Source organism: Schistocerca americana, chromosome X (assembly GCF_021461395.2).
Source record: "Schistocerca americana isolate TAMUIC-IGC-003095 chromosome X, iqSchAmer2.1, whole genome shotgun sequence".
NCBI classification, from domain to species: Eukaryota; Metazoa; Arthropoda; class Insecta; order Orthoptera; family Acrididae; genus Schistocerca; species Schistocerca americana.
Window position 1 is genome coordinate 465,266,134 of NC_060130.1, and position 14,736 is coordinate 465,280,869.

Below are 14,736 nucleotides of genomic sequence, written 5' to 3' on the forward strand. Positions count from 1 at the left end.
AAGTGTAAGCGCAGTCTCTCAATGTCTAGGTCGTTTTTTGAAAAACTCAGTTGATTTTTCCAAATTTGTTTCACCTCTGTTTACTAAAATAAAGCACTCTTGTTCAACTACAATGACCTGTGTGAGTTCAGTTGAAGCAAAGTGCCCAGTAATGCAAGATTGCACAGTTTGACAAACTTTAATGTAAATAGCTTTGTAGTATTCCTATGGGGTTTTGAAAGTGTGCGGTGGGCTGGCTTCGTTGCTTTCATACTTCTTTGGTATATTTCTATCCTGAGGAAGCAAATCATCATCAACTTGTGAAGGTTTTTCTTTTCAACAAAATTCCCAAAAGTGTACAAAACTGTCACTCCTTCCAGTCAATATACAAAGCAAGCCCTCATATACTTTTTCCAGATCAGCAACACTTAGATGAGGGCATTGAATATTTTCATTGACATCCTCTACTGGGTTCATTGCATGGCAATAAAAACATAAAAATAAGTCAGTCTTGAATTGTACCATTGACTCAAGGTAGCCTGCACATTTGTAGCCTGCCTCTGTTTTGTGCTCTGCAAAAAATATTTCAAAAAACTCTAGAAGTTCTTCAAAGTTTTTCAATATTCTCAAGATACTAGAAGCTCGCACAGTGCATTGAGTCGGGTAAAGGGGTTGTAGACCAGCTTGGTCGTTGGCACTCTCACAGCATATGCTTCTGAAAAGTCCCATCCTTTCGTTGGATTCCCTTAGAGTGTTTATTAAGTCCTTGACTAAAGCCATAATATCCCTCGTAGATGTAAGATGACAGAGACTATCTACAACCGCCAAGTCTAAACTGTGAGCAGTGAAGTTGCACATAACGTGCTTTTGGTTGCATTTCCAAAACTAACTTTATTAGTCCTTTGGACTTACCTTCTTCGTTGATGATTAAGGAATCATCGACAGTATGAATACAAAATGACACTTGTTTGTGAATCGAAGAACCACTTTTTTTGTCAACCATAATAGAAAAATGTTCAGTCTTCTTGACTGAAGCCATTACCTTTCTCAACACAGACTTTCCTAGTAGATCAATGATCTCGTTTTGAATATCGTGGGACGTCCACTCATACCCCAAACGCCCTAACCAATCTTTAAACTCAGGTATTTCAATTTTTCCAAAGCCTTTTTCCAGTTAGAAAACCCCGTGGAAGTAAATGCATCATCTTTTTTTTTGAAGAAAATTGTAATAGATTCTTAGCATTTGCCTCTCTGCAGGTTTTGCAAAAAGCTTTTTTGGTAGATGCCTCATATTCTAGCCCTGCATATCTGATCAACCAAGACTTCTGAAATGATGTTCCCTTACTGGTTTGCCCAGGTTTCAGCTGTGAATGGTTCTCACCTGAAGACGATGAAGCAGTTGATGACACAATAATTGTTGGATGTTGATTTGTAGTATCATCAACTTCCAAGTGCGCCTTTTTGGTAAGAAATTTATCCATTGCAAACATAATTCACAATACACTAAGAGACTAACGTAAACGAATAAAATATAGTCATATAAAATAGTCCACTAGACACTAAAGTCTGAACACTAAACACGTCTGAACACTAAACACGTCTGCAGCATGCACTGAACAAAACTATCCACACTGAATGACTGTGACAGCAGGATGGGCTGCTTACTACCATAATAATCATTTGTTTTAACTCATTACTGAATGTATTTTAAAAGGCAACTATCGTCAAACAAGGAAAATAAAAAATTCCAACATAATTTTGCGATTTTACAAAGCATAACATAATTAATAATTTTCTTAAATTATGGGGGGGGGGGGGGGCCTCCGCTCCCCCATACAAATTTCTGAGGGGGCTCAGACACCGTCAAGCCCCATGGAGTCGGTGCCTGTGCCTGGTGGCTATAATTGAACTAGCAGTGTTCTGAGTACTGCAGAGTGGGCTGTATACATCACAGGACACTAAATCATTGTAGATATACTCATTAATCAGTGCATTTGTGGAGTATGCTGAAAAAATAATAGTTCTACTTCCTATCATCATGTGAAAATATGGCGCTCTAAACAATCAGAATGTGGTGTAGATACGGGGAAAGGGGAGGAAAGGTCAAAAACTTGATAATGGTTGTTCTGGCACATTTATTAGAGTGTAGTCACAAAATTCAACTTGTGTTCATTATGGTCTCCTGACTCGGTAACATGCTGCATCTGTAAAACGCCATAGTCGACCACTAGCAAATGTCTGGGGGGATACGTCTTTCGATGTTTTCACACTGTCTGGGTTTCTGCAGTGCATTTTCATATGGCTGTTTGTGTTCTGCAGGTGTGTTTACTGTAATCCTCGTATTATGAATTGTTTGTTTAGCAGCCGTGAATGTGTGGTTATTTCTGATACGTGGAGCAGTGGTGATCAATAAATAACACACCAACATACATTAATACAACTTTATTAAGCGAGAATATTTACATCGTCTTATACTGTCGGCAGCACAAAACAGAATGGAAAGCAATATGGCGGTGCATAATAGGTCCGCATGGGTCAGAGAGCCTGCTATGGCAGATATATATCACTCGTAGAGTCGATAGTCATCACAGAGGCCCCCCCTTGCAGTGCGGAGCACGGTGGTGCGTCAAGTGCTGTGCCAGCCCGGTGGGGGTGGGACACTTGATGGTCACAAAAGCACTTGTCCATGGTGAAATCACACGCACAACACTTGGGAATAGGTGTAGCAAGCTCGACTGAAGCTAGGACATAATCACTGTGCCAACCAGTCGTCGGCCCGTGATGTAGGCTGCAAGGGGGCAGGAAGGGGGGGAGGGGTGGTGGGCCCGTCCAAATCATGATGGGATTCCTGGGAAGGAGGGCAGGTGTCATGTACGTCGGGGTCACTTGCAGAGTGCTCCTGCAAGATCCATGCAGGTTTCACTCGGTGGAGTGAAACAGTTACTCGTTTGCCGTTGTTAAGTATCGACAATGTGGAAGGGCCTTGGGACAGGACTTTAAACGGACCAGTGTAGGGAGGCTGTAGGGTTGTCTGTACTGTGTTGTCATGAAAAATTCACATGTGGCCAGTTCCTTATGCATGACACAGGAGGCTTACAGTGAGTAGAGGGCAAGGGAGATTTGATGAGTGCGATGTGGCCTCTGACGCTCTCGACGAGTGCTGGGAGCTTGGAAGAGCTTGGTAGCGGCGTATCCTCGACAAATTCGGCTGGTAAAACCAGAGGCTCCCCGTAAAGGATCTCGGCGATGGAGACTTGCAACTCCTCTTTGTATGCGGTGCAGAGGCCTAGCAAAACTCAGGGGAGAGTGTCAGACAAATGGCCACCGTGGCACATAAAGGCGGCTTTAAGCATGCGGTGCCAGTGCTCCACAAGTCCATTGGCCAGGGGGTGATAAGCGGTTGTGTGAAACTTCACTACGCCACAGTATGAACAGAGGGAGGCGAACAGCTGTGATTCAAACTGCCTACCTTGGTCGGTGGTCAGTGAGGTAGGGCTTCCGAATCGGGAAATCCAAGTGGCAACGAAGGACCAATCCACAGACTCAGCCGAAATATCTTCCAAAGGGACTGCCTCGACCCATCTAGTGATCCTATCAATAAGGGACAGGATATATCGAAAGCCCTTGGAGGGAGGGAGGGAGGGGACCTACAATATCAATACGGGCATGTCGTAGATGTCCTTTAGGTATGTCGAAAGTGCCTGGCGGAGGAAGTGCATGGCGGCCCACTTTAGCTCTCTGACACGGTACGCAGGCATGAGCCCACATTCTATAATCATGTTTACCACCGGGCCAGACGTACCTCTCCGTGACCAATCTGGTTGAGGCTTTGATGCCTGGGTGAGCTAGGTTGTGGAGTGCATCAAAAACAGAGCGGCGGAGAGCTGCGGGTACGAGAGGGCGGGGGCTACCAGTGGAAACATCGCACCAGACTGGTTCTGTGGTGCCGGGGAATGCACGTTGTTCCAGTTAGAGGGAAGAGGTTGTGTCTTGTTTCAAAGCACGAATATCGGGGTCTTCGGTTTGCCGCCGGGCCAGGTTGGTAAGGTTAAGTGGGATAGTGATGATGTTGACACGAGACAGGTAGTCACTGACTACATTGTCAGCGCCTCGGGTATATTGTGCGTCAGTGGAATATTGGGATATGAAATCCATATGGAGAAAGCGTCGTGGGGGGAGATCGCGTGTGGGGTTACGGATTGCATCTGCCAAGGGTCTGTGATCTGTATAAATCGTGAACAGGCGACCCTCGACATCTGATCTGAAATACTTGACCGCCTCGTACAGGGCGAGGAGTTCACGGTCGAAGGCGGACCATTTGGACTGGGATTTGGTTAATTTCTTGGAGAAGAAACAGAGGGGTTGGGGGGTATCCAATACATGTTGCTGAAGGACCGCGCCAATTAGAGTGTCGCTCGCATCAGCTATAATAGTAATGGGTGCGTCAGGAGCAGCGTGAGCGAGTGTGACAGCTTTAGAGAGGGCTGTTTTAAGATTTTTAAATGAATTGGCCATCTCCAGTGTCCAAACGAGTTTGCGTTTGCCTTAAGTATCCTTACCCACCAGAGCGTCTTTCAGAGGGATCTGGATAGACGCAGCATGGGGCAGGTGGCGCCTGTAGAAGTTCACCATGCCTAGAAAATGGTGAAGTTTAACGAAGTCCTCTGGGGAAGGGAGGCTAAGTATGCGTTCAACCTGAAAGGAGGTAGGGCGGACGCCCTCGGCCGTGACTGTGTGACTTAAGAAGGTGACCTCAGGACTGCTAAGCTGAGACTTATCGTGGTTGATCTCCACTCCATTAGCAGCGAGCAGTGCAAGCACTCTGGAAAGATGGAGAGTGTGTTCCACAGGTGAGGAAGAGAAAATCAGTATATCGTCTAAGTAGGCATAGGCGAAAGGGAGGTCAAACAACAGTGCGTCGATGAAGCGTTGCCATGTCTGTGCGGCATTTTTGAGACCATATGGCATGGAACAGTACTCGAAGAGGCCAAATGGAGTGATTACGGCTGTCTTGGGGATGTCGTCAGGGAACATGGGAATCTGATGATATGCTTTGCTACAATCGAGAACGGAGATCTGGCAACCATGCAACATCTGGGTGAAATCGTGAATGTGGGGGATAGGGTAGTTATCGATGGTAGTGCGTGCATTAAGAGCACGGTAGTCACCACAGAGGCGAAAAGTACCGTCCTTCTTCGGCACGAGATGGACTGGTGATGACCAGTTACTATCAGATTGACGAATAATGTTGGAATCCAAAAGTTCTTTAACAATGTCTTTAGCACGGCGAAGTTTCTGCGCATTTAAGCGGCGCGCCTTATGCTGCACAGGGGGTCCTTCAGTTGTGTTTATCCTGTGGAATGTGCCATTGGCAATTGCATGCAAAAACGTGGGAGAAGCAGACGGGGGGGGGGGGGTGTAGGGGCAGACGGGGGGAGGGGGTGTAGGGGCAGACGGGGGGGGGGTGTAGGGGCAGACGGGGGGGGGGGGGGTTGCAGGGGCAGACGGGGGGGGGGGTTGCAGGGGCAGACGGGGGGGGGGGGGGTTGCAGGGGCAGACGGGGGGGGGGGGGGGTAGGGGCAGACGGGGGTGGGGTAGGGGCAGACGGGGGGGGGTAGGGGCAGACGGGGGGGGGGGGTAGGGGCAGACGGGGGGGGGGTAGGGGCAGACGGGGGGGGGGGGTAGGGGCAGAAGGGGGGGGGTAGGGGCAGACGGGGGGGGTAGGGGCAGACGGGGGGGGGGGGGGTAGGGGCAGACGGGGGGGGGTAGGGGCAGACGGGGGGGGGTAGGGGCAGACGGGGGGGTAGGGGCAGAGGCAGGCCGAACCGTTAATGGGATCACAGCTGCAGAACAATGACCAGGCTGAGGAGGCGAGTCCACGATTGCAAGAGTGGGTGTGCGGAGTTGCAGAAGCTGCTGTTGTGTCTGCAACAGTTGCCCATAGACTTCATCAATGCGAACATGCAGGTCGACATTCTGAGTGCGCAACACATCGATGTCTGAACATTCACGCAAGAAAGCTGAGAGAGTAGAAGAAAGGTTTGCAGCAAATGACACACACTCTGAAAGGGCAGAGTGTGAACAGTCAGTAGGAACTTCGAGCTAAGGGGGGGAATGTTGTGATGCACCAGGAACACTCAAACTGGAGACGTGAGTCAGACAGCTGGATTTCAGACTAGGGGAGAGGGCATAGTGATGAAGAAAATCGAGGCCCAGTACAGGTGCATCAACTTCCGCAACGTAAAATGTCCAGGGGAAAACCTGATCTGGGGCAAATTTAAGCAGGAGATGTGAGAAACCTAGCACCCTAATCGGGGAATTGTTAGCAGCTGTCAGTGGTGGTGTAGATAAGGGATCTATGTTAGGGGCGAGGGAGGGCAGGATAACACTAATGTCGGCTCTAGTATCCACTAGAAGACAGAGTTCGGTGTTGGTGTCCTCGATGAAGAGACACGAAGCAGATGACAGTGCAGCAGGCGTCAGACGAGATGCTGGTAGGCGCCGTGAGGCAGCGCGGTGGGACATGGCGCCTAGACGTGCCCGCTGTAAGCATTTGCGAAAGCGCACGGGGGTTTGCAGTTGTGAGCCGTGTACCAAAGTTAGTGTGGAACCAGCAATAAGGAGAGCCAGCTTGCAGTGCAGGAGCATGGCTGGGCGGTGAGGCAGCCAGCTGTGCGGCCGGAGTGTACTCAGGTGCTCGCTCGGCCATCTCCTGTGACCTTTGGGGCGGCAACGTAAAAGTAGTTAGTGCAGTCTGGCAACCGCGGGGTGGCGGGGCCGTTGCTTGCGCTGACAGCGAGGCGCATGTCTTGCCGCGGCCAGGCTTGGCTTCTGTTACTGCATAATGCGTGGGTGCGGCAGATGCCGGACTCGAATGCTGAAGGTAACGGTGTTGAATGATGCTATAGGCATGGTTGTCGATGCGCAGGTGTGCTTCGAGGGGCTCAGAGACATGGGACAATAGCTGCTGTTGTAGCTCAGAAGGAAGTTTAAGTAGCCAAATTGTCCAAAGTGCGACGTCTGGTAGAAAGTCTGTGTCCACAAGGGCACGTAAGTGGCGCCACAGCTGTGACGGGGTACGGTCATCAATGTGTTCCTCATGGATAATGCGTTGGATCGACTCAGCAGGAGGACGGGATAAGTGTTCAACGATACAAGCTTTAGCAAATTCGTACTTATTCTGCATGGGAGGCGAAAGCAGCAGGTCACTAATAAGATCCGTGTGATCGTGCAGGTGACGAAGAAGGCACACAAATCGGGCTCCGACATCTTGGACGCCACGAATGTCCAACATTTTACCCACTAATGCAAACCATGTCTTAGGGTTCTCCACTTGTAGGGCTGGCAGTTTTGGGAATCTGATAGGCACGAGGTACTGAGGAACGGTCGGCGCAGCGAACACACTACTTGGAGGTGCAGACGGTGTAGCAGTGTAGAGTGGTGCCAAATCGGGATTGTAGACACCAGGAGACTGGCACACAGTAGCTGTACTAATCTGGTGATTAGGGACAAAACCACACGATTTACAAGCAGCAGGAGTGCAAGAAGAGAATTCAGTCTTGACATGTGAGTTCAGTTGCATAGTGTAGGCAGGTACAGTTGCTGGGGCCCCGGCTGGTGGGGGCACGGTTGGGTGCAGAAGACTCTCCAGTACCGTGGAAACAGGTGCAGTTCGTATTGGTGAGCACGCGACCGGTGTTTGCCAAGCGAAAGAACCTGGCGCGGAAGTCGATGAAACGTTGTGGACCGGCGCGGGTGGGGCGGCCGGTGTCGCCGCGGGAGCAGGCGGTAGGCATGCCGGAGCTGGTAACAATGGGTGTGGGAGTGTAGCAGGCGCGGTTGAAACCGACATGGCAGAGACGGACGAAACCGTCGGGTAAACGTGTGAGAGACGAATAGGAGCTGGGATGGCACGCAGTGCGGATGCATCATACCTGAGCGGTTGTAAGATGTCTGTGGAGAGTTGTGTAGTCTGCGGCTGTAGAGCAGGCGTCATGTGTGGGTGCAGCAAATGAGCAGGAACGGCAGGTGCTGGCAGTGCTGGGGCGTCGATAAGCAGAATGCAGTCCGACAGTCGTGAGGCAGCTGTAGGCATGAGAACATGCTGCGGCGGCCAAGCGGAAACCGTTGAGGTTATCTCGGAGCCACGTAGGTTAAAATCCGGTAGACAGTGGAGTTCACTTTGGCACTGAAACTGCGGCGTGATTTCCGGTATGGGTTCATTTTCCAATTGGAAAAACTGCGTCTGAGAAGTCGGATTACAGGGACTGAATGGTTGTTGAAACATTATTCGTAGCACAATTCAAATCACTGTTAATAGCAGTCATGAACTGAACTAAAACAGATCGGGGTCACCAATGTGGTTATTCCTGATACGAGGAGCGGCGGTGATCATTAAATAACACACCAACATACATTAATATGACTTTATTAAGCGAGAATATTTACAACGTCTTACGCAGTCGGCAGCACAAAACAGAATGGAAAGCAATATGGCGGCGCCCAATTTCTGAAAGTATTTGTATGGAGAGTAGCCATGTATGGAAGTGAAACATGGACGATAAATAGTTTGAACAAGAAGAGAATAGAAGCTTTTGAAATGTGGTGCTACAGAAGAATGCTGAAGATTAGATGGGTAGCTCACATAACTAATGAGGAAGTATTGAATAGGATTGGGGGAAAGAGAAGTTTGTGGCACAACTTGACTAGAAGAAGGGACCGGTTGGTAGGACATCGAGGGATCACCAATTTAGTACTGGAGGGCAGCGTCGAGGGTAAAAATGGTAGAGGGAGACCAAGAGATCAATACACTAAGCAGATTCAGAAGGATGTAGGCTGCAGTAGGTACTGGGAGATGAAGAAGCTTGCACAGGATAGAATAGCATGGAGAGCTGCATCAAACCAGTCTCAGGACTGAAGACCACAACAACAACAACAACAACACATCATTTGTTGAAAGGGGTCTCCTTTTATTTTCACAAGTCTGTCTTGATCACAAAATTTCTTTACATTTTATTACCGGTTTTGGCTTGTTGCCATCTTCAGATCATTAAATAAAAAATCACTGTCGAGTTAAACATGTGAGTACATGGTACAATCTGAAGATGGTGGTAAGCCGAAACTGGTAATAAGGTGTAAAGAAATCTGTGAGATCAAGACGGACTTGTGAAAATAAAAGTGCCAAAAATAAAATTATTGCAGACTCATTTACAGACTTCATGTCTTCAATTGATAAAAGGGGTCTCCATTGCAACTTTAAATTTTAACAGCTAAGAGACCACCCACAGTGCTGCAGTTCATTCAATAGCTTCTTTCTGAAGAAGAACAATGACACATGAGTAGCCATAAAATCCATAACCATATTCTGCCTCTCATAAGTGTGCATTACAGGACATACAGATTATCAAGATGGCTATTCGACAAATCCTTACCTGGTCTGAAGAGTTGTGGGGTGCTTGCTGTCAAATACCAATGGCACGGCATCACCACCACCAGCTGTTTGACATCCACTGCTGCATAAAGACCACCTCTAGACATGACCCCATGTTGCGTCTGCTTGTCTTCTACCCACACTCCATTAGGTTATTGTCTCCTCCATTCTCATCTGTTAGGATCCAGCAACAAGCCTCCTTCGCTTGCCATTACAATCACCATAATCATCCATCCAGTTGGCTCAAAGTCCTGTCCACCTCCATATAATTTTGATTATAGTTATAATTATGTGTCTATTCCAGTCCATTCCCAGATACATTTGTTTGTTTCACTGTATCTGGTAGTAATTCTCAACATGCATCTCTTCACTGCTTGCTCGCTAATCCTCAATTTTGAAATGATTTTCATATTACAAGTCCAGGTGTCACTGCCATATGTCAGAAGAGGTAACACACACTGATTGTGAACTTTTCACTTCACACATTTGTAGATCAGTTTTGTAATCCTATTTAATTTATCAAAGTACAACAGACTGTTGTTATTCATCTGTTTATTTCTTTTACACTCTATCCAGTTGTTGTTCTCAACTGCCCCAAATACAAAACTGAACAAATGATTCTAAGGACTTACTGTAATTTTGTACAATTTTCAGTGTGTGTTTTACACATAATTTTACTTTTATTGTAATTGATTTTAAGGCTTACTTTCAAACTTGATATATCAAGTTCTTCCACATGCTGTATTAATTTGTGTGTACTAGAAGGAAACAGTCATTAGCAAAACAATGGAGGTTCATATATGATCCATCAATACATATTACCTCTTCATTTTCCCCAATTTAAGGATCTAAAAACTTCCACTAATGCTGTTGAAGACAGTTTCCATGATATAGAATCTCTCTGTCTGCTTCATCTTCCAGTTCTGAATTTCTCATTATCCTGATGAAGTTTCACAGTAGCAATTGGAAACAAATTTTCCAGTAAACTTAACAAACATTGAATCAATACCTCATTTCTCACGGATTGCCAAAACAGATTCTGTGGAAACCGAATCAAAAACTTTATCAAAATTTACGGTTTGTGGGGGCTGAAGGGACCAGATATCAATATTTATGAATCTTGGTCAAATTGGTAATTTATATTCATTGTTCATTTCCGTAATTTTGTTCAAGATTTCAAAACTGTCATTCTGCTACATCCCTTTCCACAGCATATTTAATTCTTTATCTGATTGAAACCTTATGTTGTTTTTTTTTTTGTGGTTAGTGATAATTTTAGTGAATATTCCGTACATTACAGAACAGAGGCTAGTTGTCCTGGCCGACAACACAAAGACAATGGTATCATCAGGAGTGCTCCATAAACTATATACATAAACTATCTGATGGATAGGCTGAGCAGTAATTGGCAGCTGTTTGTTGATTACTCTATAATGCATAGGAAAAGTGTGTCACTGAGTAACTCTAGCAGAATAGAGGATGACTTCACCAGAATTTCTATTTGATGGGATGAACAACAGCTTGCTCTAAATGTGAAAAAATGTAAACTGATGCAGATGAGTAGGAAACACAAGTCTGTAACGTTTGAGTTCAGTATTAGTGGTGTGCTATTTGACACAGTCACATCAATTCAGTATTTACCCATAACACTGTGAAGTGACACAAAATGGAACAAGCACGAAAGTCTGGGTGTAAGAAAGGCGAATGGTCAATTTCTGTTTATTGGGAGAATTCTGGGAAAGTGTGGCTCATCTATAATGAAGACCACATATAGAACATTCATGCAATCCATTCCTGGGTGCTGCTCGAATGTTTGGGATCCCCAACAGCTGAGATTAAACGATGAAATAAAATCAATTCAAGGTGCTGCTAGATCTGTTACCAATAAATTCAGTCAATGAGTGAGTATTGTGGAAATGCTACATAAACTCAAATGAGGTTGGGTTGGGTTGTTTGGGAGAAGAGACCAAACAGCGAGGTCATCGGTCTCGTCAGATTATGGAAGGATGGGGAAGGAAGTAAGCCGTGCCCTTTCAAAGGAACCATCCCGGCATTTGCCTAGAGCAATTTAGAGAAATCACGGAAAACCTAAATCAGTATGGCCGGATGCGGGATTGAACCGTCGTCCTCCCGAATACGAGTCCAGTGTGCTAACCACCGCGCCACCTCGCTCGGTAACTCAAATGGGAACCCCCTGGAAAGAAGGCAATGTTCAATTTTCTTTTCGCAACACACTACTGAGAAAGTTTAGAGAACCAGCATTTGCGACTAACAGCAGAACGATTCTACGGCCACCAACACACATCTCGTGCACGGACTGTGAAGACAAGACGAGAAATTAGGGTTCATACAGTGGTTTATCATCATCTATTTTTCCCTTGTCCCATTTATGAGTGGGACAGAAAAATACAACGATAAGCAGTTGAAAAGGTACCTTCCACCATGCACCATATGACGACAGTGAGAGAACATATAGCTATTTCAGTATTTTGTGTCTTCTTCCTTGTGAAGGGGAGTAGTTAGAACATTGTTCAAGTTTTGGGGAATCATCATCTTTTGTCAATATTCCGTAAATAAATTTTCAAGTTCCATTTGTATACCTTTTCCTCCAGCCTTAATCAGTTCTACTTTTCCTTTCTTCACACCTCAAATAACTATATACATCTTATCTGACATTACTTCCAGAATGATGTTATTTTCACTGTCTCTGTTTCAAAATAATTTCTTGAATTAGACAAATATTCAAAAACTCATGAAAAACAGGTATAAAATCCTCTCTCTGTCTAATTATTCTGCCATCCTTTTATTGTTTTATTTAATTCAGCACATTCTATCATGTTCCTATTATCACTCACCTTTTCCTTGATGGTTATTTTACTTCATTTGAGATTTCCCCCCTTTTCTTCATGCCTGCAACATCTTTTGCCTTTTTCTTATATGTGGCTTTGTTAACCAATTGGCCCTTTTGTCAACGTCTATATCACATTCATTTTCTAAGCTGCTGAACTTATTCATTCAGTCCAGCTTCCATCCCTATTCATAAAACAGTATAAAAATCAATATTTCCAACTTTCTGCCTGCAGAGTTTGTTTCTTTAATGGTGATCGGGATCATCCTTTACACACGAATGGCATAGGGAACTGCTGAGTAGTGTGTGCTGATACAATAACTGATACAGACTTGTTCATTCTGCAAGGCAATGCACAATCTCATCCCTCCTACTAAGAGTGGCATAATGAACACTCCATGAACACTTGCCTCAGCCCCATGACCACTTGACATTAATGCTGCTGAGCACATATGAATTACTGATGATGAGGTGGTACAATGAATACAAATTCTGCTTGAATCACATTCTCAACCTCTGTGAGATATAGCCACCTATTGAATGCCATAAGTTAATACAGCTGTCCAAAACTTCCAGCATGCTACGCCCTTGCAATTACTTGTCACAATAATCATAGTGGTCTCAGGCAGTGTGTCAATTCAGATACTCATTAGAGTATAGGTAATTGTATTGTATGGTACTGGGAAGTTCTGTTGGACACCAAATAATAGGGATTTGATCCAAAAGTTAGCTAACTTCTTAGTTCTGTTTATGTGCCTTCAAATGACTGAATGCTTCTACTATCTGGTAATAGTATTGTATGAATGACTTGGTGTCGAATATAGCAGATATTGGCACTTACATTTTCAGACATAAAAATTAACTGTTTTTTTTTATTTTTTTTTTTTAAAGTGAAGGCAGCTGAAAAAGATTGGTGTACATTATACAACCTTGCATAAAAAGGAAGAATCAAGTGTAATTAATAGTAAGTACTTACCACAATCTTTTCAAAAATATTGAAAGCACATGGAATTAAAATGCACAAGAGAAATACATACAATTTTTTTAAGGACTTATGAATCAGTATTTTTCACCCACACATCAATACTATATAAAACAACTATGACTTTGAAACGACTATATAAAAGTTTCACAATTCTTATATTTACAAAACCAGCACACAGTTGAATACTGTTATTACAAAAATATACTCTTCAGTTTTTAGGTCATGATTCTGCTTACAAAATTATACCCAGTTCTTTGGATTTCTGAGCACTTCCATCAATTTTGCTTCTGGAGAATCTGGATCTGGTTCATGCATGTACTCCCATCGCTAAAACAAAATTACATTACTAGTTAGTGAGATGATCTCAACACAAAGTAAATATTTTAGTGCAATAAATTAATGTTACATCAGATGACGACACAATTTTTCAGTTATTCACACGCATAAGGGGGTCAATGATGTGATAAATATGGCAAAATATAAATCAGCATCCTTTACTTTGTTGCTATCTTTTTTTGTATTAATGGAATTATCCAATCTAAATATGAAAAAGACTGGAGCTCCACTCTTGGAATAGCACAGCAGGCAAATGGTGCAATCTTTAATTCCCTATGTAGTCCCTTACAAGAGCATATCAATCAAAAAATGTATGATCCAGGGACATTTATCAAAGTGCTGGAAATCATCAACAGCTGCCATTATAAAAAAAGGGAGAAGATAAAGATCTCTCACTCCCCAAGTCATACCAGCCTATCTGCCTGAGAAAAGTAATGGGTAAAATTTTGGAAGAAAAGGCTATCCAGCAGATTAAAATACCACATGATGAAATAGTATCAAATATAGATTCAGCATCGGAAATGTAAAGAGGGTGAAATTAATGATTCAGGAAAACTATTATACACTATTGAGACAAATATGTAGAAGATATGAATGATAGACATTTCTGGTATTTTCGGTAACTTATGGTATCCTTTATTCTTTAGAAGACTGAAGGAAATGAGCTGCCCAAGAATGTTATACTATTGTCTCTTGGGTACCTGTAGAGAGTGCTATGTGACACCATCATGTCCTACATTAACAGTCACTGAACCTATAATGAAGGGATGTCCTAAGGGTTCTATTTTCAGTCCTAAATTCTGGGATGTTAACTTAGAAACACTCCTGGAAAGATTATAAAAGATCCAGGAACTATTATGAGCTGTAGTGTACACTGGCAAATTGCTACATTTTGTAATTGCCAGTAATTGAGATTTGCTGGTAAATAACTGTAGCGAACACCTTAACATTATTCATACATGGTGTTCACAGGCACGACTCCAGGTCGCACTTCAAAAATCAATGTATCTGTTACTTAAAGGAAGACTTATGAGAGACCCATAAATCAAAGTAAATCAGACAATAATTCAATGGGATGTGGTCAACAGGTAGCTAGGTGCGTACCTAGATGAACACTGTACTTCCCATGCCTACATAGAATATGGAGCAAGAAAAGAT

At 44.3% G+C, this 14,736-nt stretch overlaps 1 protein-coding gene across 1 annotated transcript in view; it reads right to left on the reverse strand.

Moving 5' to 3' along the window:
- Positions 1-13,378: 13,378 nt before the first annotated feature.
- Positions 13,379-14,736, reverse strand: part of LOC124555386 (oxygen-dependent coproporphyrinogen-III oxidase) — an 86,141-nt gene continuing 84,783 nt past the window's right edge. Inside the window, exon 8 of the mRNA XM_047129280.1 lies at positions 13,379-13,569. Coding sequence (XP_046985236.1) covers positions 13,483-13,569 — 87 coding nt within the window. The 3' untranslated portion in view covers positions 13,379-13,482. The remainder of the gene's footprint in view (positions 13,570-14,736) is intronic.